The sequence below is a fragment of the Taudactylus pleione genome, unplaced genomic scaffold (genome assembly GCF_031769625.1).
Source record: "Taudactylus pleione unplaced genomic scaffold, aTauple2 ptg000316l, whole genome shotgun sequence".
Taxonomy (NCBI): domain Eukaryota; kingdom Metazoa; phylum Chordata; class Amphibia; order Anura; family Myobatrachidae; genus Taudactylus; species Taudactylus pleione.
The window spans coordinates 763,620-790,835 of record NW_028284717.1 but is presented as its reverse complement, the minus strand read 5'-3'; the positions used below and the strand labels follow the sequence as shown (position 1 = coordinate 790,835).

General features: G+C 45.4%; 1 protein-coding gene across 1 annotated transcript in view; it reads right to left on the bottom strand.

Annotated features, from left to right (window-relative positions):
- CTNNA2 (catenin alpha 2) overlaps positions 1-27,216 on the bottom strand; it is a 937,723-nt gene that overhangs the window by 646,372 nt on the left and 264,135 nt on the right. The window contains exon 2 of the mRNA XM_088442722.1: positions 22,335-22,415. Within this exon, the coding sequence (XP_088298848.1) occupies positions 22,335-22,367 (33 nt within the window). The 5' untranslated portion in view covers positions 22,368-22,415. The remainder of the gene's footprint in view (positions 1-22,334; positions 22,416-27,216) is intronic.

Below are 27,216 nucleotides of genomic sequence, written 5' to 3'. Positions count from 1 at the left end.
CTTATTATGAGAGAGAGAAAAAAAGTCGTGGCTGGAAATTGTACTTAAATGGTCTTTTCTTCTGTGTTATTGTCTTTCATTTTTTTGTCTATATTCTATTCAGTGGATCCATATTAAATCACTATGATGGAGAGCTAAACAGGCAAAGCGTCGGATGGACAGGTAAAATAACACAGGCTGACATTGTCTTAAATGTCTTTTCTTTTACCTGGTCTTAAAGTAGACAATAAATAATATATTACAGCACTGACAGTGACATTTATGGGTGGATTATGAAGCATTAAATTAAATATATTCTGACTGGGTGCTGCTATGACACTGTTGAAGCCGGATAATTGGCTGAGACAGAATCTGTTAAAATTAAAATCCGCCCAACGCCATTTTAGCGAATCTCACACAATATCAGTACATACGGCGTTGTTATTATCTTGCGTCGTGCGATTCCCATGCAGTAGAACAATGTTAAAAGTCCTCATTATATAAATACATACATTTACTAAAACATATAATAAGAACAATCCTGCAAAGCACATACCACGGTGTACTCCACAAACGCGTAAATGCACAACGCTAACTAGCGTCTTTTCTTAATATCCTTACACTTACACACTGCACACTTACATAAAAAGGTTCCCTTGCATCAAGGTTAATATTCAAGGTTTTATTCGTTATTAATTATGTAATAAAGTGACTGTATTTAAGATCTCAGGTTTAGTACATGATAAGCAGACCGTGTTTGGTGCTATTCTAAACCACTGTTTATTTGCAGATCTCTGGTTCCATCAGCAGGGAGATCGCAACATGCGTCTGCAAATTAGGGATTATAGAGAGTTAGGCATTGAAATGTACTCTGTAATGCAGCCAGTTTAGACTTGTTCTTCAGTGGGAAAACGAACACAAAGAACTGTTGGAGGCTGAACTATTACAATAGAAACTGACCTATGAACTGTATTGTAACAGAAGAACCAGGAAGAAGAACCAATGGGATTATGCCAACTTGTTCTATTGTATTGCCTATCTCTGTGAGGGTACATAAACATGCACTCTGAGGGCTCTATTTACTACAATCCGCATAATAAATGCGTATTGTAGTGTGATATTACCGAGTGAATTCGCATTGCGAATTCAGGCAATATCACAGGGATTTACTATAAATCCCTTGCAGGGACAGAGCTTCCGATAAAGCTCTGTCCCTGCGGATCCCATCCGAACTCTAGTCGCGGTATTTTCGGAAAAAATACCGCGACTAAGAGCCCACGCATGCGCCGACCGACCACCGCTACTACCCCCGCCCCGGCGCTAAGCCCCGCCCCCACGATTGCAGACCCCCGTGACCCCCCCTCCCCCCCGCGACCCCCCCTCCCTTCATTACACTTACCTGCACCTCCTGGCCTCCGGTGATCTTCTCTGGGCTTCCCGATCAGGTGATCTCCCATACTGCACTGGGACCCGATCACCTGATGACCGGGCCCCAGTGTACTATGGGAGACCAGCTGACCGGAGAGGAGCCATCACCGGAGGCCAGATCACCGGTCCCTGGATTCAGGTAAGTAAAAAAAAAAATGTTTAATTTTCTTTTTCTTTTTTTTACAGTAATCAGCTTGCGGTCTGCTTAGACCACACAGCTGATTACTGGTACCGGCTCCCGCCTCTGCTCTCCCCGATAGAGCAGAGTGGGAGCCCAGTAACTGGGGGAGACCCTGGATAACGCCACCTCCAGGTGGCGTTATTATCACAGGGCTTCCCCCGGTATTTTTTTACAATTTATTTTTAGTAACTGTGGCCGGATCACATTTCCCATTACAATTATGGGAAATGCGATCTGCTTTACTAAAAATAAGTGATACTAGGGGTTGGAGTAGAATTTGACTAATTCTACTCCAATTGCCCTATAGTAACTACAGGTGAAACTAAAATAATGTGAAAAGGGTGTGAAAAACACCCTTTTTCACTTTATTTTAGTAAAAATAATATTAATAAATAGAGCCCTCTATCTGTTAGTTAGTCATCATTTTCTTGCTATTGACGGAAATCTGGATCCAGAGCGCATGCGTATGTATTTGACTGTACCTTGTGATTGTATAATTTGTTTGAGCTAATTGTATTTAGATCACAGCGTGTAACTATCTGCTTTTTGGTGAATAATATCTTTTTGTGCTTTGGAACCACAATCCAAGTCTGGAAAGCAATTATTTCTTGTGCGACTTATAACGCTAAATAGCGATATTTAGGGTGTATAGATCATTAGGTATTCATAACACCGGAAATGAGGATGAACTTTCACACAGATTTGCATTTGACACCACAGCCATCCTGATCAAGTTTTACAGAAATCTCATATCACTGCTCTGTGCTGCTGGGGACCCTGCTCCTTATATTATAGAAATCTCAGTCTGTGGTTTCCTGCTCCCTCCATTCACCTCCTCACATAATGTCACTGCCCCTGTCCTCACTGACACATCACTCATGTCCTCATAAACTCTGTGATGCCGGGGATCCTGCTCCTCACACTATATAACTCTCAGTCTGTGGCTTCCTTCTGCCTCCATTCCCCTCCTCACATGTCACTGCCCCTGTCACATGCAGCACTGTCCTCACTGACACATCACTCATCTCCTGATATACTCTGTGCTGCTGGGGATCCTCCTCCTCCCACTATATAACTCTCAGTCTGTGGCTTCCTGCTGCCTCCATTCCCCTCCTCACACCATATCACTGCCCCTGTCACATGCAGCCCTGTCCTCACTGACACATCACTCATCTCCTTATATACTCTGGGCTGCTGGTGACCCTGCTTCTTCCACTATATAACTCTCAGTCTGTGGCTTCCTGCTGCCTTCATTCCCCCTCCTCACATCATGTCACTGCCCCTGTCACATGGTGCCCTGTCTTCACTAACACATCACTCATCTCTTGATACAGTATACTCTGTGCTGCTGGGGGACCCTGCTCCTTCCACTATATAACTCTCAGTCTGTGGCTTCCTGCTGCCTCCATTCCCCTCCTCACATCATGTCACTGCCCCTGTCACATGCAGCCCTGTCCTCACTAACACATCACTCATCTCCTGATATACTCTGTGCTGCTGGGGGACCCTGCTCCTTCCACTATATAACTCTCAGTCTGTGGCTTCCTGCTGCCTCCATTCGCCTCCTCACATCATGTCACTGCCCCTGTCACATGCAGCCCTGTCCTCACTGACACATCCCTCATCTCCTGATATACTCTGTGCTGCTGGGGGACCCTGCTTCTTCCACTATACAACTCTCAGTCTGTGGATTCCTGCTGCCTCCATTCCACACCTCACATCATGTCACTGCCCCTGTCACATGCAGGCCTGTCCTCACTAACACTTCACTCATCTCCTGATATACTCTGTACTGCTGGGGGACCCTGCTCCTTCCACTATATAACTCTCAGTCTGTGGCTTCCTGCTGCCTGCATTCCCCTCCTCACATCATGTCACTGCCCCTGTCACATGCAGCACTGTCCTCACTGACATATCACTCATCTCCTGATATACTCTGTGCTGCTGGGGATCCTGCTCCTCCCACTATATAACTCTCAGTCTGTGGCTTCCTGCTGACTCCATTCCCCTCCTCACATCATGTCACTGCCCCTGTCACATGCAGCACTGTCCTCACTGACACATCACTCATCTCCTGATATACTCTGTGCTGCTGGGGATCCTGCTCCTCCCACTATATAACTCTCAGTCTGTGGCTTCCTGCTGACTCCATTCCCCTCCTCACATCATGTCACTGCCCCTGTCACATGCAGCCCTGTCTTCACTGACACATCCCTCATCTCCTGATATACTCTGTGCTGCTGGGGACCTTTCTCCTTCCACTATGGGGTGATAATTGCTGGGAATCGCGGCTGTGTATTGTGGGGCTAAATGACAAGAAACAAATTTGTGGCTGTTTGCTGTGATGGGACGAGGCCTAATGACATATGAGCCCAGTCCTTGCCCCCCCAAACCCCCACCCCTGAAGTGGCCAAATGTTTGTCCTGTCTGGGTTTCTCCTGGAGAGGGCAAATAAAAAGTCTGCAAGCATGTATAACTCTCATTCTGTGACCTCCTGATGCCTCAATTCCCCTCCTCACATTATGGGGTCTATTTACTAAGCTGTGTTAGGAGATCAGCTCCTAACTGCCATGTCACAGACTGTGTTTGAAAAATGGCAGTTAGGAGCTGATTGGCTGGTACATTATCACCGTTAACTTTATCTCCTAACACAGCTTAGTAAATAGACCCCTATGTTAATGCCCCTGTCACATGCAGTCTATCAGAAATAGAGATTTGAATAACAATTTTCAAGTTGTTATAGTACACTTTTACCACAAACCAGAAGGAGAACAATAAATTAGGTATACAGTCCAATACATATTCATATTCTATAGATTGTAAGCTTGCGAGCAGGGCCCTCTTACCCTTATGTATGTCTTTTATGTATGTATGTATGTATGTATGTCTTTTACAACCTAGTATAATGTTAATGTTAATTCAAATTGTAAAGCGCAATCTAATTTGCTGCGCTATAAAAGAAACTGTTAATTAATAAATAAATAAATAATATATATTCATCCATTATTGAGCTATCATTAGTAAATTGGAAATATATGTAAAATATACTAAAATCTTGGCATGTAAATTAAGTTTTTAAACATACTGTATATTTGTATTTAGGTGTTGGAGTATAGCAACACAACAACTGCAGGCTGAGCATGCCAGGGAGGACTAAACAGTAGGTGGTGCTGTGTCTTGAGCTATAAATTTGTGGTCTCTCTGTTTGGAATGATAGTACATAGTGTTGTAGAAACTTGGTTGTTAAACCTCCGTATTAGAGATGGCCATTGCAAGGGCAGGATCAAATTGTCCTTGTTTTGCCGTAATTTTTGAGCCATTAAATGGATTACTCATACATGTACAGTGTGAGAGAGATAGATTGCGCACACGCAAAGAAACTACCATGGACTCAGACCTTTCCACTTGTGGTCAATGCAGCAGGAAACAGCCATTGCCCTCATGCCAATGCAATGAGAAACCATCACCATTGTTCCAAAAACATTGATGGTTACAAATATCGTCCATCTACATTTATCCCTACTCAATGTTATGTTATAAGTCTCCTGTTCTGGTCACAGTGAAAGTCATCCCACAATCTTACTTGCATGTTGATGGGTAAACATGTTCTGCAAAAATAGTGCTACAGAATGTACACTTAAATAATGCAGTACTAAGAGATGATGCCTTGGCTTCCGTATATTATGTCGACGGTGACCATGTCGGTATTCAAAATGTTGATATGGTGATAATGTTAACACACAACATGTCGACATGTTCATCACATCGACAATCACCATGAAGACATTCAGCATGTCAACACATGGCAATAATGTTGACAATTCATTTCTCAGGGGAGCCTTACCCTAACACCATAAGTGCCTTTTGGCAGTAGGTGGGCACTGAGGAAAGTGGCTCTACGTAGATGGGAGGATTAAGGGGTGGGTCTGGGATGTGATGACGCCCCGCCCCCCTGCTATGCAATGCCAGGATTTACCGGCATTGTTGAGTGGGGAATTGCGTCATCAGCCGCCTGTTGCTGGGAGCGCCACCCCTAGCCTCCTCCTAACACTTACTCCTAAACCCTAACTATAAACCCTATACCTAAGTCCTAAACTCATCATTTTCACTCTGTCGATGATGTTGTTGAAATTTTTTATCCATGTCAACATTTTCCAGATGTCAACATTTAACCATGTCGACATTATGACTGTCGACACATAGATTGTTGACTATGTAACTGCATACCAATGTCTTAAGCAGGGTACACACTAAATGACATGTGTACCCAGCAATCCGACGGGCGCCCCCCATGCCGTCGGGCCAACATAATGGCTGGCCGGTACACATCAGCTGATCCGGTGTCAGACCGCCTGATATGTTGGCCCCTGCTGCATACCGCAGCATGAGGGCGTCAGCCTCTTCGTCAGGTTGAGATGTATGTAGGGCCGACCTGACAATGCAACCGACGACCCCACGGGAGCGTGCACCGCCTCAATTTTGAGGAATTCACGTTCCAATCCGTTGGAATCGAGCAAACCGCTCAAAAAATTGTCTAGTGTGTAACCGGCTTTACAGTATACGGAAGTAGCAGTGAATACCAACAATATTACTGATAAATAAAAACAATTATGAATAAAACAGCTAATGGGCTCACTAAATACACAACATTTGCAAATATATATATATGTATATATATATATATATATATATATATATATATAAAAAGCCTATGTTGGTCTTGTTACATACAAAAAATATGGTGGTTGCTCATATCAGCTTAACGATACAGCACAGGTGCTTGTAAAGGGGCGAGGTTTACACTGAACACAGAAAAAAGGGATTTGCCCTCCAGCACACTGTAGCAAAATCAACAAAAAATAAAAAATACTTAAATCCTACATGATAATAGAGATTCAGAGGTATTAGTTACATACATTTGCAAATATATGAATAAGCGCCATTATTATGTAGGATTTAAGTATTTTTTTGTTGATTTTGCTACAGTGTGCTGGAGGGCAAATCCCTTTTTTCTGTGGTCTTGTTACATGCCTGTGTTTTATCTTTTTCCTTCTGCTTCCAAGTTGTTACAGTTTTATTGTATAAATGCATATATCTCGATTTCAGCCAATAAAGAAAAAAAGACCTTTCTTGCGTTTGATATACGAAATAAGAATAAAACATTATAGTCTGAAATAGAACAAACACGACCCTATTGTCCTGTCCCCTCCGATGCATTGATCATGCATATTTGTTACATCAAACATTTATTTGCAGACATTCTAGTTTGTGTTCTCTACAGCCAACACCCCCTACCTCTCCCAGCGTTCCCGTGATCACAGTGTGATTTCTGTAGCAGGAAGGAGCGAGCGACCCCTGTGTGTGCTGAACCGCTAACAAGGCAGCGTTCTCAGAGGACGGCGATTTTTCTTTCCTTAAGTTCAGATTGTCACTCTAAACACAAACACATTAACGCAGGAGGAGAAGCGACACCTAGGTCCCCTAAGAAGCAAATTGCCACATTACGCAATATGAGAGTTCAGTCCCGGATGGCTTTTCACCTTGATGTGTTAATGGATGGAGCCTGTCCTGCGCTATTAGCATGCACTGTTCTCTAAAGGTTACCATGGCGCACTTTCATACGGAAAGTTTAACTCTGCAACTGTTTGACTGACGTTAGCAAGTTTCAAGGCCTGCAGGCATAATCTGTCACCGTGTCCAGCATTATTCTCCCAGTACAATCCAGTCAAACCTTAGCCCTCTGCACAGAGAAGAGGGAGACGGGGACCTACTGGGGAATCACATCCGCTCAAGCAGTATGCTAAAGGCCTGTGGGCCTGATTCAGACCTGCTCGCGACCGCACAGCGCTTGTAAGCGGGTCGATGTTTGGCCACTGTGCATGTGCCACCTCCGGCGTACGCATGCGCGAGCCTCAGCGAACGACGGTAGCTCCGTCGCTCTGGGGCTCACTATAAGACGGGGCGGCTGTTTATGTTGATTGACAGCTTGCCCCGTTTTGTAGGCGGGGAGGGGGGTAGCTACACAAACGCAGGCGTTCCCTTAGGAACGCCTGCCGTTTGTGGGCGGCCGTACTGAGATCACTCGTGATGTCAGTAGTGGACTTCCTGCTCTATTAGAGCAGGAAGTCCACTCGGGCTTGCGGGAGTCGAGACCCTACAGCAGGGTCTCGCCGCAAGCCCGATAGTCGAGATAATCGCGACCATCGCCAGGCCGCTCGCACAAGCTGTGGGTGGTCACCCACAGCTGTGCGAGCGTCCTGGAGGCTGAAAAAAAAAATAAAGCACGCCCTGACTCAGAGCGAGCACTCGCAAACAGCGAGCGCCTCTGAATCAAGCCCTCTGTCCATACATGAAGCCTCTAATTAGTTTTCAATATAGACAATAATGTACAGTATAATTGTGGTGTCAACACAGTGGAAAATAAGGCCTGACGGGGTTACGTTGATAATTGCATTGTTTAAGAAGTTGTGGAAATTTAGTGTAACATGTACACTGTAAAATATAGTGGTCAGCAACGGCACCGCTACTCGCCCCTCCTAGCGGCCCGTTCTCGCTCCAGACTCATGATTTCAGGGGCTGTTAACAACGATCCGCGAGTCCACTGGTATCGTAAGTGCGGCACATCAAACCCATGGAGGCAAAGAATACTATCAGCGGTAGGCTAATGCCACAGCCAGGAAAGCTCTTTCACCAGGCCCCCAAGCCGAAGCATTAACCCTGACCGCTAGTCAGCCCAGGCCGGGGATCCCTGGGGAGCAGAGGACCACCCCAAAAAAGAGGTTCCCCTCTCCAGGGCAGTGGCATATCTAGGGTATTTGGAGCCCAGGGCATATTTGAAAAGGGAGCCCCCCCCACCACCCCGATATGTGGAAAAAGAACGGGCGTGGTCACTTAAAAATGGGGTGTGTCAACATGACACACCCCTTTATTTTCACGCTGAACATTCCTATCCATATGCACCTTAACCCCAGTAGTACCCCTTATACAGTAGCCCCAGACTGCAGTTGTGGTCCCTCTTATGCAGGCCCATAGTAGTGCCCCATATACAGTATTCCCCAGTAGCGGTCCCCCTTATACAGCCCCCAATTAGTTCCCCTTACTCAGTGCCCCCAGTAGTGGCCCCTCCAAATGCAGTGCCCCATGTAGTGGTCCCCCTTATGCAGTGCCCCCAGTAGCAGTCCCCACAATGCAGTGCACCCAGTAGTGGTATCCCCTTATGCAGTGCCCTTTATATAGTGCCCCCAGAAGTAGTCCCCCCCTATGTAGTGCCCTTTATATAGTGCCCCCAGCAGTAGTCCCCCCCCATGCAAGTTTCCCAGTAGTGGTCCCCCTTATGCAGGCACCCAGTAGTGATCCCCCCTATCTAGTGCCCCCTGTAGTGGTCCCCGCAGTGCCCCTAGCAGTAAGCCCCTTAAATAGTGCCCCCAGCAGTAGCCCCCCCCCCTCCCATGCAGTGCCCCCAGTAGTGGTCCCCCTGATACAGGCTCCCAGTAGTGACCCCCCTATCCAGTGGTCCCTGTAGTGGTCCTTCCTGTTATTGCCCCCAGTTGTGGTCCCCCCAGTGCGGTGCCCCTAGTAGTAGGCACCTTTTATAATGCCCCCAGTAGTAGTTCCCTCCCCCAAGTAGTGGTCCCCAGTTGAGGTTCCCCCTCCCGATTAAGTGCCCCCTGTAATAGCCCCCCCAGTAGAGGTCCTCCCAATAATGGTGCCCCCAGTAATAGCCCCCCCAGTAGAGGTCCTCCTAATAATGGTGCCCCCAGTAATAGCCCCCCCCAGTAGAGGTCCTCCTAATAATGGTGCCCCCAGTAATAGCCCCCCCAGTAGAGGTCCTCCTAATAATGGTGCCCCCAGTAGTATCCCGCCCATTGTGCCCCCACCCCAGTAGAGGTCCCCCCAGTGGTAGCCACCCCCGTTGTGCCCCCAGTAGTGCTGACAGGTTTTTAAACATATATATATATAAAAACATACTTACCTGAATCCACGCCGCTCCCGCCGCCGCCACCCGCCAGTCCTCCCGGGCTGGCGTGCTCAGCATAATGGGACAGACGTCATGACGTCTGTCCCATTACCCACTGCAGGAGCCGGACGGCGATGCGTGTGTTATGCACAGCCTGAGCCCGCCTCCTGGCGCTATTGGGCAAGCGCTCAGGGGGAGGGAACGGGCTCAGGTGTTATGGATATGTGTAGTTAAATGACTACAATACCCGGCGCTCAGAAATAAATACAAAAATTAACCACCTGCTAGCTAGTAGCAATCTTTGGTCTAGCTAGGATCAAATAGAAAAAAGTCAACCTGAAAACAACAACCTGTGTAGCTACTGCGCAAGGTGGGTGGTAATAATTGTCAATACAGATTGTAAATTGTATGTGTGCTCTCTGTTCAAATGAATGGAAGACTGGATCAGTAAAATATTCTTATTTAATAATAGCACATATATCACAGTACAATCACTAATATCCAGATAATAATAAAAAATCTGATAGAGGGAATGACAACTGAATAAAAGATTGCTGGCGTCCCAGCTACTGGCATAAAATACAAGGTCTACTTGATCCCTAGGTCATAGAAAATACTCTGAGCGCGGCCACGCTATTATACATACGGTCCCATGGAGATGTTCACAATCATATCAACAAATTCAAGTAAGTATCGATCTCACGGAATGCAGTGGGGTCAGTAAGAAGTTCACATCAAAGGCACTAAGAGAAATGCTCTTTCAATCTTCTGGTGGTAGCTGAGATAGTGATCAGCATGCCGCTGTTGGAAAGCTTGCTGGGCGCTAAGTCCTCCAGTGACTCATGCCCCAGGTTGTTGTTTTCAGGGTCAGGTGTGCAGCACAGGACCGGCGCTGGAAGCCTATCGCCGGTCCTGTGTAAATGTGTAGCGCTGACCACACTCATTGCGGTCGGCGCTACACTGGTGGCTAACTAGGGCGGGCCGGACCGTGGCCGGTGGGCCCCCCTGCGCCGCCGGTCCCACGGCGCCCAGGGCACACACCCTGCCTGACCCCCCCTAGTTACGCCACTGTTCCAGGGCACCTTTGGCCTAGGCTGATAGCCCGGGCTATCCCCGCCACCCCTGGCAGTGGGTGGCGGGTTGATAGTGTAAGTGTAGTGTAAAAAAAGAAGAGTATAGACATTGTCTTTACAGTAGAACTGAAGGTCCCAGCAAGCCTCCCCGCATGCTGGTACTTGGAGAACCAGGGCCGTAGGGAGGGTGGTGTGGCCAGTGCCTCCGCACAGGGCAGAATCCTCCAGCGGCACCAGCCACACACTTCTCTGCGCCGGAGGTCTGCAGGAAGAGACCTCCGGCAGTGGAGCGCACCGCACAGTGAAAGTCGGTGTAGCCCTCCCTCCTCCCCTCAGAAGGAAAGGTAAGCACTCAGGGGGGAGGTGGGGGGCGGAGAGTGAGCGAGAGGGGCGGCAGTGCTGCACAGGGCGCACTGCCGCCCAGCTACGACGCTGTGGAGAACCACAAGTACCAGCATGCGGGGCATTAAGAGCCCGCTGGTACCTGTAGTTCACCTGTAAAGGAATGTTTAAATAAAAACAATACACACACACCGTGTTAGTAAAGTTTTAATACATACAGTCAGGTGCATAAATATTGGGACATTGATAGAATTTTCATATTTTGGCCTCTATTCACCACCACAATGGCTTTGAAATGAAACAAACAAGATGTGCTTTAACTGCAGACTTTCAGATTTAATTTGAGGGTAATTACATCCAAATCAGGTGAACGGTGTAGGAATTACAACAGTTTCTATATGTGCCTCCCACTTTTTAAGAGGCCAAAAGTAATGGGACAAAGTAAACAATCCTAAATCTAACTTTCACTTTTTAATACTTTGTTGCAAATCCTTTGCAGGCAATTACAGCCTGAAGTCTGGAACGCATAGACATCACCAGACGCTGGGTATCATCCCTGGTTATGCTCTGCCAGGCCACTACTGCAAATGTCTTCAGTTCCTGCTTGTTCTTGGGGCATTTTCCCTTCAGTTTTGTCTTCATCAAGTGAAATGCATGCTCAATCGGATTCAGGTCAGGGGATTGACTTGGCCATTGCATAACATTCCACTTTTTAGCCTTAAAAAACTCTTTGGTTGCTTTTGCAGTATGCTTCGGGTCATTGTCCATCTGCACTGTGAAGCACCGTCCAATGAGTCCTGAAGCATTTGACTGAATTTGAGCATATAATATTGCCAAAACACTTCAGAATTCATTCTGCTTCTTTTGTCAGCAGTCACATCATCAATTAATACAAAGGAGCCATACATGCCCATGCCATGACACTACCACCACCATGCTTCACTGATGAGGTGGTATGTTTTGGATCATGAGCAGTTACTTTCCTTCTCCATACTCTTCTCTTCCCATCACTCTGGTACAAGTTGATCTTTGTCTCATCTGTCCATAGGATGTTGTTCCAGAACTGTAATGGCTTTTTTAGATGTTGTTTGGCAAACTCTAATCTGGTCTTCCTGTTTTTGTGGCTCACCAATGGTTTACATCTTGTGGTGAACACTCTATATGCACTCTTGTGAAGTCTTCTCTTGATTGTTGACTTTGACACATATACACCTACCTCCTGGAGAGTGTTCTTGATTTGGCCAACTGTTGTGAAGGGGTTTTTCTTCACCAGGGAAATAATTCTTCTGTCATCCACCACAGTTGTTTTCCGTAGTCTTCCGGGTCTTTTGGTGTTGCTGATCTCTCCGGTGCGTTCTTTCTTTTTAAGAATATTCCAAACAGTTGATTTGGCCACACCTAATGTTTTTGCTATCTCTCTGATGGGTTTGTTTTGATTTTTCAGCCTAATGATGGCTTGCTTCACTGATAGTGACAACTCTTTAGATCTCAGAGTCGACAGCAACTGATTCCAAATGCAAATGTCACACCAAGAATCAACTCCAGACCTTTTACCTGCTTAATTGATAATGAAATAACGAGGGAATAGCCAACACCTGTCCATGAAATAGCTTTTGAGTTGATAGTCCCATTACTTTTGGCCCCTTAAAAAGTGGGAGGCACATATAGAAACCGTTGTAATTCCTACACCGTAAAGCACATCTTGTTTGTTTCATTTCAAAGCCATTGTGGTGGTGAATAGAGGCCAAAATATGAAAATTCTGTCAATGTCCCAATATTTATGCACCTGACTGTACATACATACACACACATACTCACCTACATTACCTGGAGTGGTCCCCTTCTCCATTTAGGCATTTATGGTCTTTGTAAAACAAACCGAAAAAACACGATCCACACACTAGCCAACAACCACGATGGTTGTTAACTCCCGAATGAAGACCTCAGACGCGGCTTCTGCCTTTGTAGAGCCCTATCTGAGCATTCATTGGCTGAGAGAGGCCAGCCCCGCTCTCTCAGCCAATGAACAGCTCCCTCCATTGAAGTCAGTGGAGGGAACTGCAAAGTAAACTTTAGTTACCCTGCGGCTCTCCATTGACTTCAATGGAGGGAGCCGTGTCTTTGGCTGAGAGAGGCGGGGGCTGACCTCTCTCAACCAAGAACGCTCAGATACGTCTCTACAAAGGCTAGGGCCACGTCTGAGCGCTTCATTCGGGAGATAACAACCATCGTAGTTGTTATCTGTTGCGTGGCTCGGTTTTATTAATTTTTTTATTTAAGAAGACCATGGATGCCTACTTTGGAATGCAGGTGATAGAGCCACGCATAGGAGAAGGTGAGTATGTTTTTTTTCACCACAGGTCCCTATGGATAACTGGAGAAGGCAACCGATGCTACAGGGATACATAGGTGAGTATGAGTACATGTGTGTGTGCATGTATGTTTAATAAACTTATACTGTGTACGGTGTGTGTGTCCTGTGTTTTTTTAATATTGCTTTTGCAGTGGAACTACAGGTACTAGCGGGCCCGCAATGCCCCGAATGCTGGTACTTGTGGTTCTCCAAGTACCAGCATGTGGGGGAGGCTTGCTCGGACCTGCAGTTCCACAGCAAAAGACAATATTTTAAACTATTTCAAATGCACTACATCTACACTATCAACCCACTACCCACCACCCAGGGGTGGCGGGGATTGCCCTGGGCTATCAGCCTAGGCCAAAGGTGCCCTGGAGAGGGGGACCCCTTTATTGGCGGTACTGTGACTCAGTAGTGAGTGGCAGTGAGTGGCAATGTTTCATAGATGTGCTTTAAACTGCGGTGTCTGTCACATAGAAAACAGCCAGCTCACTGCAGCCTTTGGCCAATAATGGTGAAAACAATATTGTGAGTTGTGAGGTGGTCTAAATTGACTGTAAATGACTGGAAATTAATGTTATTGGTTTTAATATTACTCTAGGAACAAAAAATGCCAAATTATGTGATTTTATCTTTTTTTGACAATTTAAATAAAAAAAAAAATCAAAATCCAAAACCAGTCACTGCAGGTTTGGCAAATCCAAATTCAAATTCGGACGATGAATCAGATTCAGATCCAAATCCAGCAAAAATGGTCCGGCGCACATACCTAGTTATAATGGGTGTTCATCCATTATTATGATTATACATTTGTAATATTACAAAAAAAAAATGTTTGAGTTAGCTAGTGGGTACGTTTTAATACTGTTATTCAAATGTGACGGGGTGTATTGGCTAGCTGTGTGCAAATATAGTTCCTGCAACTTTTCTAGGACTCAATACTAGCCCCCTGCCCTCGTCATTACTCGGAAGAGTAGAATGTACGAGTACTCACAGGGAGATGTGAATGCCCACTGCTCAACGCTGTGTCGAGGCTCACTGCAGCAGGCAGCCAGCACAGTGTTTGCCCAAATTGCTCACACAAAGAACCTGATTCAGACTCGATAGCTCGCTCTGAGCGATTTTCTCCCATCTGCGCATGCGTATAATTCACAGTGCGCGTGCCCAAGCCATTCGTTGCGATCTGATTATGGTAGCTCGTAAGCCACTATCAGGTCGCTGCTTTGAGTGACAGATAGTGCCGTTTGTGGGTGGTAACAGGGGAAGGTGCTTGTAAACGGGGGAGTCTGTGTGCGAACGCAGGCGTGTCTGGCCGCCAAACGGCATTTAAAGGGCGTGCATAATTAGCAAAGTAGCGTCATTGTACACGTCACCTGCATGTTTTTCATCCAGCGTTGATCGCTGTGCTAGCGGCAGGCTAAGGCAACCCCAAGGGCTGCGAGCAGCTCCGATGGCTCACGATGGTCTCGATTAATCCTTAACTACCCGGAGATGACGTGTGTTGCGAGAGGCAAGGGGGCGTCTTCAGACATTTGCGAGCGCACTTTGCCGTAGTTCGCTAAAACATAGTGAGCGTCCTTACGCGACGCAGTGCGAGCGCTTCATTTAAATATCCGGCCCCTTTTTGCCAGCAAGCGGTTGCATCTTGCGAGCGGGTCTGAATGAGCTCTAAAGTCTTAATTTTTAGTGGAAGATGCCTACAAAAGTTACTTGTCCCAAGGCCCCCAAATCTGACTCAGGTTATCTTTTGGATTCCGGTAATTAGAACATTCATTGGGCTGCAATAAGCTGGCACGCAAAGCAGTAGTATCAAATTAAACATATACAAGCATCAGGGACATAACACCAACAATTGAAATGAATAAACAGTATTATTAAGTTGATCAAACAGATACACATTCCTATTGTGTCATTTTCCAGTCTCATTTTTCTTGCCATCAGCCTGTATTTTTCCTGCCATTTTCCCAGAGACCATCGCAGCACAAATATCCTGAGTTTCAAGAGCCTGACAAAGGAGTCTCTCAGGATATTAAGGCTGGAGAGATGTGCTAGATAACATTGTGGAGGATGGTAAAACACACAGATATAAAGTTAACCAGCCGAAAATAAGGATAAGATTCCATTGAATTATTTGATTTACTTTCACCATTTTCTACTTTTTGTAATCAGTAGTCAAGAGATTGAAAAGTTCAGATGTGTCAGGACCTTGGAATATGTTCTACAGCCTCTGAAGTCACAGAAAAATTAATATCATGCTGTGCAGAACATTTCTTAGGTCTTGGCGCAAATACATTACTGAATCCCTCTCAGGCAGAGCTAGCCCTCAGATGAATTGGCTGCGTTTTGCAACATTATAGTTTTCTAAAGAAATACTGTAATTTCTCTGGAAGAAAACTGAAAATGTGTTCAACAATCCTTTTCAAACAGTCCCCATCTAATACATCTAATCGCCGCGAGATGATGTATTTATGTCCTAAAATGTCCTGGAGAGCGTATCGTCACACTCCAGAACTGCTGGGAACATATAGGACCAAAATCATTTTTCCACGGTGTCGTTAATGCAACTTGTTCTGCGACATGTAATGCGTACATCGGTTGTAAATGTGGGGAAACGGGTAATACAGAAGTGCGCACGTACATCTATCCTCTGTGCGCTACAAGTCGCGTTACACATCGGGCGAGAGAGACGTGCGACTCGGTAACACCGAGCATCTTTTCCTGCATCCTTCTTCCCTAAAATGCGCAAAGTAGTGGGGGGGGGGGTTTCGCCAAAGGAATATCTAACAACAAGGCTACCGCAGAGAGATTGCAGATTTCTTCTGAGGTCGCTCTATTGTCATCGGTCACCGCGTCACCATTATCTGGCGTCTGCACAATCAAGCAACAAAAAGCTAGGTAATGGCATCTTGTTATGGCGTTACCCTATACTCATCAATGGGACACCTGCGTAGCTGGATAGGCATTGCAAAATCTACTCTGTGTTATATAATACCGCTCAGGCGCTGAGCCTCCTGGGGCTGGCGGTGATCGAGAGAAAACTACACATAGCAGCATGGTTTTCGTACAAGAGGATCCCTGGATTAATCAATTGTACCTAAAATTCTGTGTTGCTGAGATATGAATGTATATGAAACGTACACGTTGACCTACAGTACCAATGTTAAACAGAGCCCATATTATGAAATCTGACTCTGCCAATACTGTTACTTGTGTTTTGGCTGGACTAAGATTGAGGTTTTTCCCTTTGATATATTCTATCAGTGCTTGCTAATTTGTGTTCCTATATCTACGAGGCTATCCACTACACGGGCATAGCATGGTCATAATTTACCTAGCATCCACAGGACACGTAAGTGGATCTACAGGATGCAGGGTGTATTTCACCATGGGGCACCAATTAGGACCTGCAAGCTGGGCGGTGGCACGACTCACACACCCCCTAATTACAGTCCTAGGCCCTGATTCACTACGGATGGCAATATTGCGTACACACGCAGTTCAAGTGCGATAGCAAGCTAATCCGCTGCGTTCGCAATGCAAATTCAGCACAACATAAGGACGCCCACTTTACCTTACACACATCCGTAATATTTAGCAGAATAGCGAAACCACCGGTACAATGGAGTACCATGGCAGCCTCACGCAGACTTGCACAAGCCCTGACCTGACATTCCTAACAACCACGCACGCTATGAGGCCTCAGACTGCGTAGGCTATCGCAGTGGATAATTTATGCACGCCCCTGAACGCACTGTCACGCCTGCGTTTCCCCAACCCCTCCCACCATCACCTCCCACAAATGGCACTTCCTGTCAATCACTCTGCGATGGGTCTGCGTAGCCTGCATACTCATGCGCAGAACGCAACAATCGGGCCGATTGCGTGCGTATTCGCAGTTGCGTACGGTAGTGAAGCAGGCCCTTGGTCCTCAAATTTAGGCCTCCCAACAGCTAAAGGCGCCCGTGAAATTGCAGAACTCATCGTACCCGGTGGTAGAAGGGGAATGGCAACCAATGAGCCAACCAGGTTTATGCCACCTTGTGGCAACATTGATGTCTCTTGCAAACTAAAAAAAAACAGGGCAATCTCTGGTCATCACCATTTAGTTCCATTTTAGTGTCAGTTTAGTATGACTGAATCGCTAACATTACCGATGGAGGTGGTTTTACTGGGGGGCAGTCTCCTATATTAGCCAACAGGGCAGCGAAGAACCGTATCCCAAAACGGGATCAGTATGAAATACCGCCAGACGCAAGACCGGCAACAGAAGATCCTGACAGGTAAGTATTTTTACTATTACTAACCCTACCCCACCCCCCTAACCCTAACCCTCCCTTAGGGGTGCCTAACCCTAACCTCCCCGCCAAGTGCCTAACCCCCCCAGTAAGTGCCTAAACCTAACCACCCCTCTTACCTGCAGCCTAAACCTAAGTCTACCAGGGGAGTGCCTAACCCTAACCTCCCCCGGGGGTGCCTAACCCTAACCCTCCCTTACCTTGGCCTAACCCTAATCCTTCCGGGGGGGTGTCTAACCCTAACCTCCTGCTGGGGGTGCCTAACTCTAACCCTCCCAGGGGGGTGCCTAACCCCAAGTCCCCCCCTAAAACCCCTAACCTAACCCTCCTTCCCCCCGTGGCTGTCCGCGCCTACCGCCTGGTTTACCTGCGTTTGGTATGCCGTGCGTCAGGCTCCCGGCGTAGTGATAATGACAGGCGTCGGGATTTCGACGCCTATCATTAGAACCCTGCCGGGATTAGACAGTATCCCCCCAAAACAGTAACTATCAGAAAGTGAATGTACTTATTGGATACTGTAATAAAAGTGATTTTATCTCTAGTTTAGGTACGCATGACATTTCTATGAAAGTGCAATGGCTGCCTAGCCAGCCGTGCTATATTATACAGTAAGTGCGATATGCTGTATACAGTATCCCATGGTCTTTAATGAGTTCCCAGCCTAACACAAACTAACCTGCTATGTGCCGCATATACTGAGAGATGGGAGGCCATATGTGCATCAGCAAACATTATGTGTAGAGTAAATTAAACTGGGGCTGATAATTAGGCGGTAAGGAAATGATTGCAGACTGGGGAGAGTAAATCATCTGTATTAAACCACCCTCCATATCCACAGAAGCACTAAAGTGTACCATAAAACCCAATGTCATCCTGATAAACATTTAGCAGAAATTCGTTTTATAAGAGACAACAACTACAAAAAAAAAAAGATACGTACACAAATATAAAAGATTGAATACAAAAAAAAACAACTTACTGCCTGATTTCAGATCTGCTATAAAATAAAATTTATCAACCAGCAGAATGACTCCAGTGTTAGTTAATGTGAGTTTCAGTCTTATGGAAATTGCTGAAGTCTTTGCAGAATCCGGCATCTTTTATTGGCCTAATGTAAACATCGGATAGAGATATTTTTACACATGGCTGGTAGGGCGGTTAGTCACTCAGCTGGAAGCAGATCTCCCATGTAAAGTGCTTTCTGCATTGCTCTTTTGTCGATCATTTGAATAATATGGTAAATAGTAAAAATATGCCTGAAAACTGGATAACTAGGTATAAAAAAATCTGTGCAATTATATTAGTGGCAACAAAACTCCTATGAGCGTAAGCATTTTCCACTTGATGAGCACCCCACGTCTATATGCCGCCTACAGGCCCTATTAATCAGTATCCCATCCCTCCACTTTCAGATGTCCCCTTCCGAAAAATGTGTCTCCCTCAGCAGCACTGCAAAGGAAGGGGATGCAGTCAGAAAGCCGATGGTCGAAATGCTGACCGCCGGCTTCCCGACTGTCTAATCCCGACAAGGGACTAATAACAGGCATCGAAATACCAACACCCATCATTATCCCTACGCTGGGAACCCGACGACCATCATACCAAATGAAGGTAAGCCGGGTGTGATAGCTGCGGGGGGGGGAGGGTTAGGTTTCAGGGCTCCCCGGGGGACTTAGGGTTAGGCACACCCCCCGGGAGGGTTAGGAGCAGGGTCGTGGGACAAAAGGAGCAGGTGAGGATGTGTGAGTGTGTATGGATGTAATAAATCTTTATTTTCACAGTGTGCGTGCTTTGTGTGTTTTTTACATTTATTTACAGGTGAACTACACGTACCGGCGGGCCCTTAATGCCCCGCATGCTGGTACTTGTGGTTCTCCAAGTACCAGCATGCGGGGGAGGCTTACTGGGACGTGTAGTTCTACTGTAAAGACAATGGCCCTCATTCAGAGCCGTACGCTCTGAGCAGAGCGCACACTCTGAATGAGGGCCGCCCTCCATAATTATGGAGCGTCCTCCTGGACGCTCGTATAGCTGTGGGTCACCACCCACAGCCTATACGAGCGTGCAGTTTGATGGGCGCGATGGTCTTGACCATCGCGACCATCGCCACTGCGAGCCGGAGCCTGCGGTTGAGGTTTTCAACCGCAAGGCCCGTAGTGATTTTGGCTCTATCAGAGCCAAAATCACTCCCACTGACATCACTAGTGATGTCAGTGGGCCGGCTTCTGACGGTAGGCGTTCCCTTGCGCCGTCGTGCGCATGCGCAGTGCACAACATCGACCCACTTGCGAGCGGACAGCCGCTCGCGAGTCGGTCTGAATCAGGCCCAATGTTGATAATTCTATTTTTAACCCTACATACATGATCAACCCGCCACCCACCGCTCAGGGGTGGCGGGTATAGCCCCGGAATATCAGCCTAGGCCAGGGGTGCCCTGGAGAGGGGGACCCCTTTATTGGAGGGGTCCCCAACTCCCCAGGGATCCCTGGCCTGGGCTGACTAGCGGTCAGGGATGATGCTGCGGCTGGGGGGCCCGGTGAAAGGGCACCCCTGGCTGTAGCATCAGCCTCCCGCTAGAAAGGGTCCGGAGCTGGTTTTAAATATAGGGGTAACCTCACGCCATTTTTTTTCTCCCTATATTTAAAACCAGCTCTGTCCCTGCTGCCTGGTGCTGGTTCTTACATTACAGGGAATCCTTACACATTTTTTTTCCCTGTAATTTTAAGAACCAGGGCTGGCTGGCAAGTCCGGGGCTGGTTAGTCTTTTGGGGGGGGACCTCACGTCATTTTTTTTTTAAATGAACCCTATTTTAACCATTTACAGAAATAAACATACACAAATCACAATGACTTGTGTATGTTTCTGACCATCTCGCAGCTCAGGGGGTTGCGAGATTGAAAAGTGATTTCTCTGGAGCTTGTCATCCGATTCTTGGTAAATTTGAGAAATTTATTTTGTAGGTGAAAAGTACTTCCGATTTGGCCCGATGGTGATTTGATTCGAGATTGCTATCTCACCCGAGTTTTACGAGTGAGATGAGAGAAATCTCTCTCCAAGGGCTCTATTTATCAACATCATTATTACTAAAATAAAGTGAAAATGGTGTGTTCACAGCCTTTTCACATTATTTTAGTATCACCTAAAGTTATTAAAGGGCAACTGGAGTAGAATTCGTAAAATTCTATTCCAAGCCCTAATTATCACTTATTTTTAGTAAGCAGATCGCATTTCCCATAATTGTAATGGGAAATGTGATCTGGCCAAAGTTACTAAAAATAAATTGTTAAAAAATACCGGGGAAAGCCCTGTGATAATAACGCCACCTGGAGGTGGGGTTATCCAGGGTCTCCCCCGGTTACCATACTCCTGCTCTGCTCTAACGGGCAGAGCCCAGAGCCGGCCCCAGTAATCAGCTATGTGGTCTAAACAGACCACACACTGATACACTGCAAAAACATAAAAAATAATTAGTAAAAAAAAAAAATTACTTGAGTCCAGGGACCGGTGATCGGGGCTCCGGTGATGTCCTCCCCTCCGGTCAGCTGGTCTCCCAGCCTGCACTGGGGCCCAGTTGTCACCTGACCGGGTCCCAGTGCAGGATGGGATGTCAGCTGACCAGAACCACGGAGGACATCACCGGAGGTAAGTGTAATTAAGGGAGGATGGGTTGCGATCGTGGGGGCGGGGCTTAGCAATGTTCGGGTCGGCACATGCGTAGGCAATTGTCATGGTATTTTTTGTGAAAGTACCGTGACTAGTGTGCTGAGGGGATTCGCAGGGACAGAGGGGATATTGGCTGAATTCGCAATGTGAATTCAGTCGGTAATATCACACTACAATCTGCATTACCAATGCATATTGTAGTAAATAGAGCCCTAACTCACCCGACCTTTGCCTTTACTAAATTTGCAAGCAGGAAAAAAATGAATAAATCACCCAAGATGGTCATCTCGACCTATCTCGAATCTTAGTAAATTTACCCCTTACAGTCTTAGGGGTATATTTACTAAAGTGTGAGTTTATAGGTGGATATGTTGCCCATAGCAACCAATCAGCTTCTACTTATCATTTATCTAGCACCTTCTAGAAGACAATAGTTACAATCTGATTGGTTGCTATGGGCAACATCTCCACTTTTATAAACCTGCACTTTAGTAAATATACCGCTTACTGTGTACTACTCAATGGTATTACAACTGGTGGCCATGGATCAAAATACAGCATTCTACCTGCAGAATATCATAGCTGATCTACTGGGCATTTCAATGCAATGATGTGATGTGATCTACTACCTTAAAATACAGGCTGTAAAATTCAATGTATTTAACATGCCGTAAAAAAACAAAGAACTATTTCAATGCTGCCTGTTGCCTAAACATAATGGGGTCAGCCATTTTGTGGACAGAACCAAATATTAATATTATCATTATTATTAAGTTATATATATATATATATATATATATATATATATATAGCACCAGCCTATTCCTGGGTCACACTGACATACTGCTTGACCAAATGCCCCTGAGGTACCAGCTTTGTGGCACATGAGAGGTTTCATTCTCTTAAATATTGATTTAGGTCACAAAATGGCTGCCTCAGCAGTTTGTAGGTGAACTAAAACTGACATGTATTTTACAGCAATAACTGTAGGAATGAGGCAGGCATCCTCAACGGAATGTAACAAATGCGTTTACAATGTTATCAGACTGCGGAACCTACCTGCCGCCGCAAGTCTCGTGTTTTCTTGGTCATCCTGTCAATGGCGATGTTTAATGGGTCTCCTTTTTCTTTTTTTCCAGACTGAAAGGAGTAAGAATTGGTGTGAGATTTGGTTGCAGATAAAACAACAAAACCTTAGCAACAACAGCAACAAAGTATATGGCGTATGTAGAACTCCTGTATTACGCGATCGTGAGAAAATCACTCATTGACCTGAACGATAGACTGTGCAATATTATTATTATTATTATTATCATTATAAGAACACAAATGTATTATACCAGTTCAATATGATAACTCAAATTTTACAACTGTTTTATAACATTATTTTATAATAACTACATTTTTAAATAGCTCACATTGACTAGCTTACACATTATTATTTATAGAGATGAGCGGTTTGGTTTTTGAGAAAACCAAACACACCCGATTTTAAGGGTTCAGGTTCCAACCAAGCGCTGACCCAGATCTTCTCGCAATTCTAGATCTTGCGTGTTTTTGATTGTATGTAAGTCCCTGCCTGATTTCAAGCGCTGTGGTGTGGTAAAATGACTGGAAATTAAAGTTATTGATGTTAATATTATCATAGGAACAAGAACAGGTCTAGGTTACATGAAAAGAAATCCAAAACCAAAACCGAATCCCAACCAAAAGACTTCAGGGTGGTCTTGGCTAAACCAAAACACCAATACACATCCGCGCACATCTCTAATTAGTAAACTCTTTAAGAAGTCCCATGTTGTTTTTCTGTAGCCCCGCACACATATTAAGAGACCATTTGGGTTATCAATCATTGCCCCACATATTGTGCATAGATTATCCCATAATCTCTTAATTCATTGTTCAGAACATTGATATCATAGGTACTGACTGTCCCAATTTGCATGGAAATTGCCAATTTTTCAAAATGGATTAGTTGTGCAATGAAATCTGTATTTTGCTTTTTATGGTATTATTTTATCAAATGCTCTTATCGTCTGGTCTTTATAGGTTAATTTAAATGGCAAAAAGTATGAGGAAATGAGGAAACATGACCTGATGGATATTGAGGAGGTCATGGGCTCTCTAGACCAGTGATTCCCAATCTCTGTGTTGTGTCAGCCTGGGGATCCGCAGGGCACTTGCAGGCGTGCCACAATTTGCTGGTCCAGGGCCAAAACTAATTATTTCTGGTCAATGAGACAGGTACAACAAGTCATACACAACTGAACAAGGATGACAGGTAAGCACGATTTATTTCATTTAATGATTTTTACAGTATTTCTCAATAACAAATCTTTTGGCCTAGGGGTGCCGTGAATAAAATGCCGATACTCTAGGGTGCCATGGTTCAAGAAAGTTTGAAAAACCACTGCTCAGAATTTTGCATGACGTGTTTAGCGGCACTGGGAGGGATGGCGTGACGCATCGCATTCTGGATGCAATGCGTTCCGCCGGTCATCGCATGCATGCCAGCATTGGTAACGCCGGTATGCATGACGATCGCCGCAAAGGACCACTCTGTCGGTAAGAGCGGCCCTTTGCGATGGTGGGGCTACCAGGTTTATGACCCAGAAGCCCCTCCGGCGTCCTTCTACACCCACGCCACGGGGTGGGGGGAGGGTGCTGGGAGAGATCCGATTGTCACCCACCGCAACCAAGCGATGCACTACGGGGCTTGGTGCATATGGGAGATGCCATCAAACACATATTTTCAGGGATTGACCGCATTTCTCCCCTTGATGCACCCGTCCACTGGCTTTGATGCTGCAATAAGTACCCCTGGAAATGAATTTAAAATGTGGAAAGTACTGCTAGCTACAGTACTGTATGCATGATTAGAGCACGTCCCTCGCTACCTCCGTAATTTGGAAGGCGTAGACAGATATAAGTGCAGAAATGGCTTAATGGCACACATCCATATTTGTGGTTATTCTCCATTCTCTCCCCAGGGGGTATATTTACTAAACTGCCAGTTTTTACAAGTGGAGTTGTTGCCCATAGCAACCAACCAGATTCGACTAACATTCAAGTAGCACCTTCTAGAAGGTAATAGCTAGAATCTGATTGGTTGGTATTTTTCAACAACCCCACTTCTAACAACCCGCACTTTAGTAAATATACCCCCCAGGTGCGGAAGAGTGTACATGATGGGGAGATAATAGCAGAAATCACGGTTCTGTATGGAGGGGACGGGGCTAAAACCATGCGAATTGCCTCATTTTTGCCCCACCGCATCCTCGCGGATCCGTCGCCCCTAAAGAAGCCAGCTGCATCCCGGAGAGGAGCGGCCAAAAAGTAGGCAAGTGTGCCCTTAGTCTATTCTAACTACACAGTTCACACAAAACTACATTGTATTCTCTTAACATACTCAAGTAGGCCAATTTTTCCCTTTACAATATAGCTGGACCAATGCTCAATAGATAGCACATAACCCCATTTATCAAACTCCCAGCACTCCTGGCACAACACAAATAAATCTAAATAGACAATAATAATACAGGATTCCTAAACTACAGCAAACGATCAGAGCATTGCTTTGGGTTGACCGGTTGCTATGGGAACTATTTGTCTCCCTTTCTCTTGCAAGTTGGTTCCTGTCACCTTTTTTTCAGTATGAAATATCATAAATTCATAGATTTAGGAGCAATAAAGTGTTTTACAAATTCTGGCAACAAAATTTCGTTGCGGCTCTAAAATCCGTTTCGATTTGAGGTCACAAATATCTGCGTAAAAGATAAAAGCCGGATTGACCCATCCAACACAGGTAATGGAAGTCTGCACCTTTCATCTAAAGCATTAGTGACAATAACAGCAAAAAAATAAAATCTTCAAAGGGAAGTTTGAAAACTGCTCTCCGTTTACCAACACAGATAAGAGAAGTGCATCTCACAACAGGGAAAGCAGTAAGTGGCATTTTATACGCCATCGTCTCTGGGTAAAAGGGAAAATAAAAAGAAGATGATCTATAAACACTTATCCTGCCTGAAATCTCCCACAATAGCTCCGTTGTGTGACCCTTAGTAAAGAGCCATCAGGCATTTCTATAGGTCCTCTACTGTTGGAGATCTCTTTGCTTATTCTATATGTTGCAGCTAATAGGCGTGCCAGCGTGTCGGCTCAGCTAATAATGCAATTTCCAGCAAATAATGGCTTTGTTAAGTACGTTCTCCCGGTACTATTGTCAGACAATTTCTTACTGTGCATTCAAAACAGGGGAGGAAAATAATGTAGAGACAGAGAAAAAATAAAAGGATTTGTAAATAGTAAAAACAGGTCTGATTCAGAGACGGGAGCAGCGATAGTGTTTACGCAGTTTAGCGGCTATCGGTGGTCTGCGCATGTGCCTGAGACGCACTGCGCGTGCGCCAAGTGTCATTACCAATGTCACTGGCAGTGAGGATTTAATAAAGACTGGAGAGAGATAAAATTGGAGATAAATAGCACCAACCAATCAGCTCCTAACTGTCACTTTACAGGTTGTGTTTGAAAAATGACAGTTAGGAGCTGATTGGTTGGTGCTATTTATGTCCAATTTTATCTCTCTCCAAGCTTTATTAAATCCATTCAATTAGCGGCGAAACGGACGTCTCTTTTGCCCCCCAAAAAACGGCGAAATGTTCGCATAAAAACAGGCGAAAAAAAAAAAAAACTTCAGAAAAGTTCTCTCCATTCCAGACCAGGCAAAAAAAAAGCCAAATTCCCATTTTTTGGCTAATAATGTGGGGATTTCTTTCAGAACCCTTTTGACCCCCCCCTTATGGTAAAAAAAATCATAAGTTGCGTACTTTGCCAAAAAACGACTGCGCAAATTTTGGGCGAAAACAAAAAATGTTGAAAAAAAGATAGTAAGCTATTTTTTTTTCCAGGAAATTACTGTTCCACGTAATTTGGGGGTACGTTAAAATGGGTGCAAGTATATTTTCGTGTCATAAAAACACAATTTTTAAAACCGTTAAAAAAAACGCCTGACGCAACCGCGTGCGATATTTAAAAGACTTGACGCATCCATACCGCCCATCGAAAAATCAGACCCAATACGGTAAAACCATTTTCAACGATTCAAAGCGGTTGACAGTCCGGGTCCGTTTGTGGGCAGCAACAGGGAGGTGGCGACCCCAGACGCAGTGAAAATTACTTTGGCTTCTCACTGCCTGCGACCCCAGACGCAGTGAAAATTACTTTGGCTTCTCAGTTTCGGCGGCCATAGGCCATTCAGGGGTCTGATAATCGACTGAACTGCGGCTGAGTGGCGTCTTTGTACGCAGAGGCCTGGATTTGCGAAGCCGATGGTGGGCATCGCAATATAAATCTCGTCGGCTAGTGAAATTTGCTTATTTTCGCACGGCCGCTACGTACAAATTCACAGCAGCGGCGTGTCGAAGCTGGATTATTGGCTGAGACAAGATCAGTTTAAAAATTAATCGCAGCGACGCTATCTTGCGACTGGCCGCAAGACGCCATCTTGGAAATGAGATCGCAAGACGCCATTTTGTGAATGGCCGCCCAAGCGCCATTTTAGATAAACTCACACTTTAGTACATGTGGCGATATTACTATTAGCATCATGTGATTGCATCTTTCACCATTTCTCATACACACATTAATACGCACAATTGCGCTGTTAACTAGTCGCATATTAGCGAATGCATAAGATCCTGTATGAAAACATCGAATATTAGCTTCATGCGCACACATCTGCCCCAAGTTAACTAGCGTCTTTACATCAAACCCCACATACTCACACATTACATATTCACATACAAGGCTCCATAAGCTTTAAGGTATAAGATTCAAGTATGCACATTTACTATAATTGCTATGAAATAAAGATTATTTTGTAACTAAGGTTTTATATGTGATAAGTAAGCCATGTTTGGTATTGTACTGATGCGTACTCTCT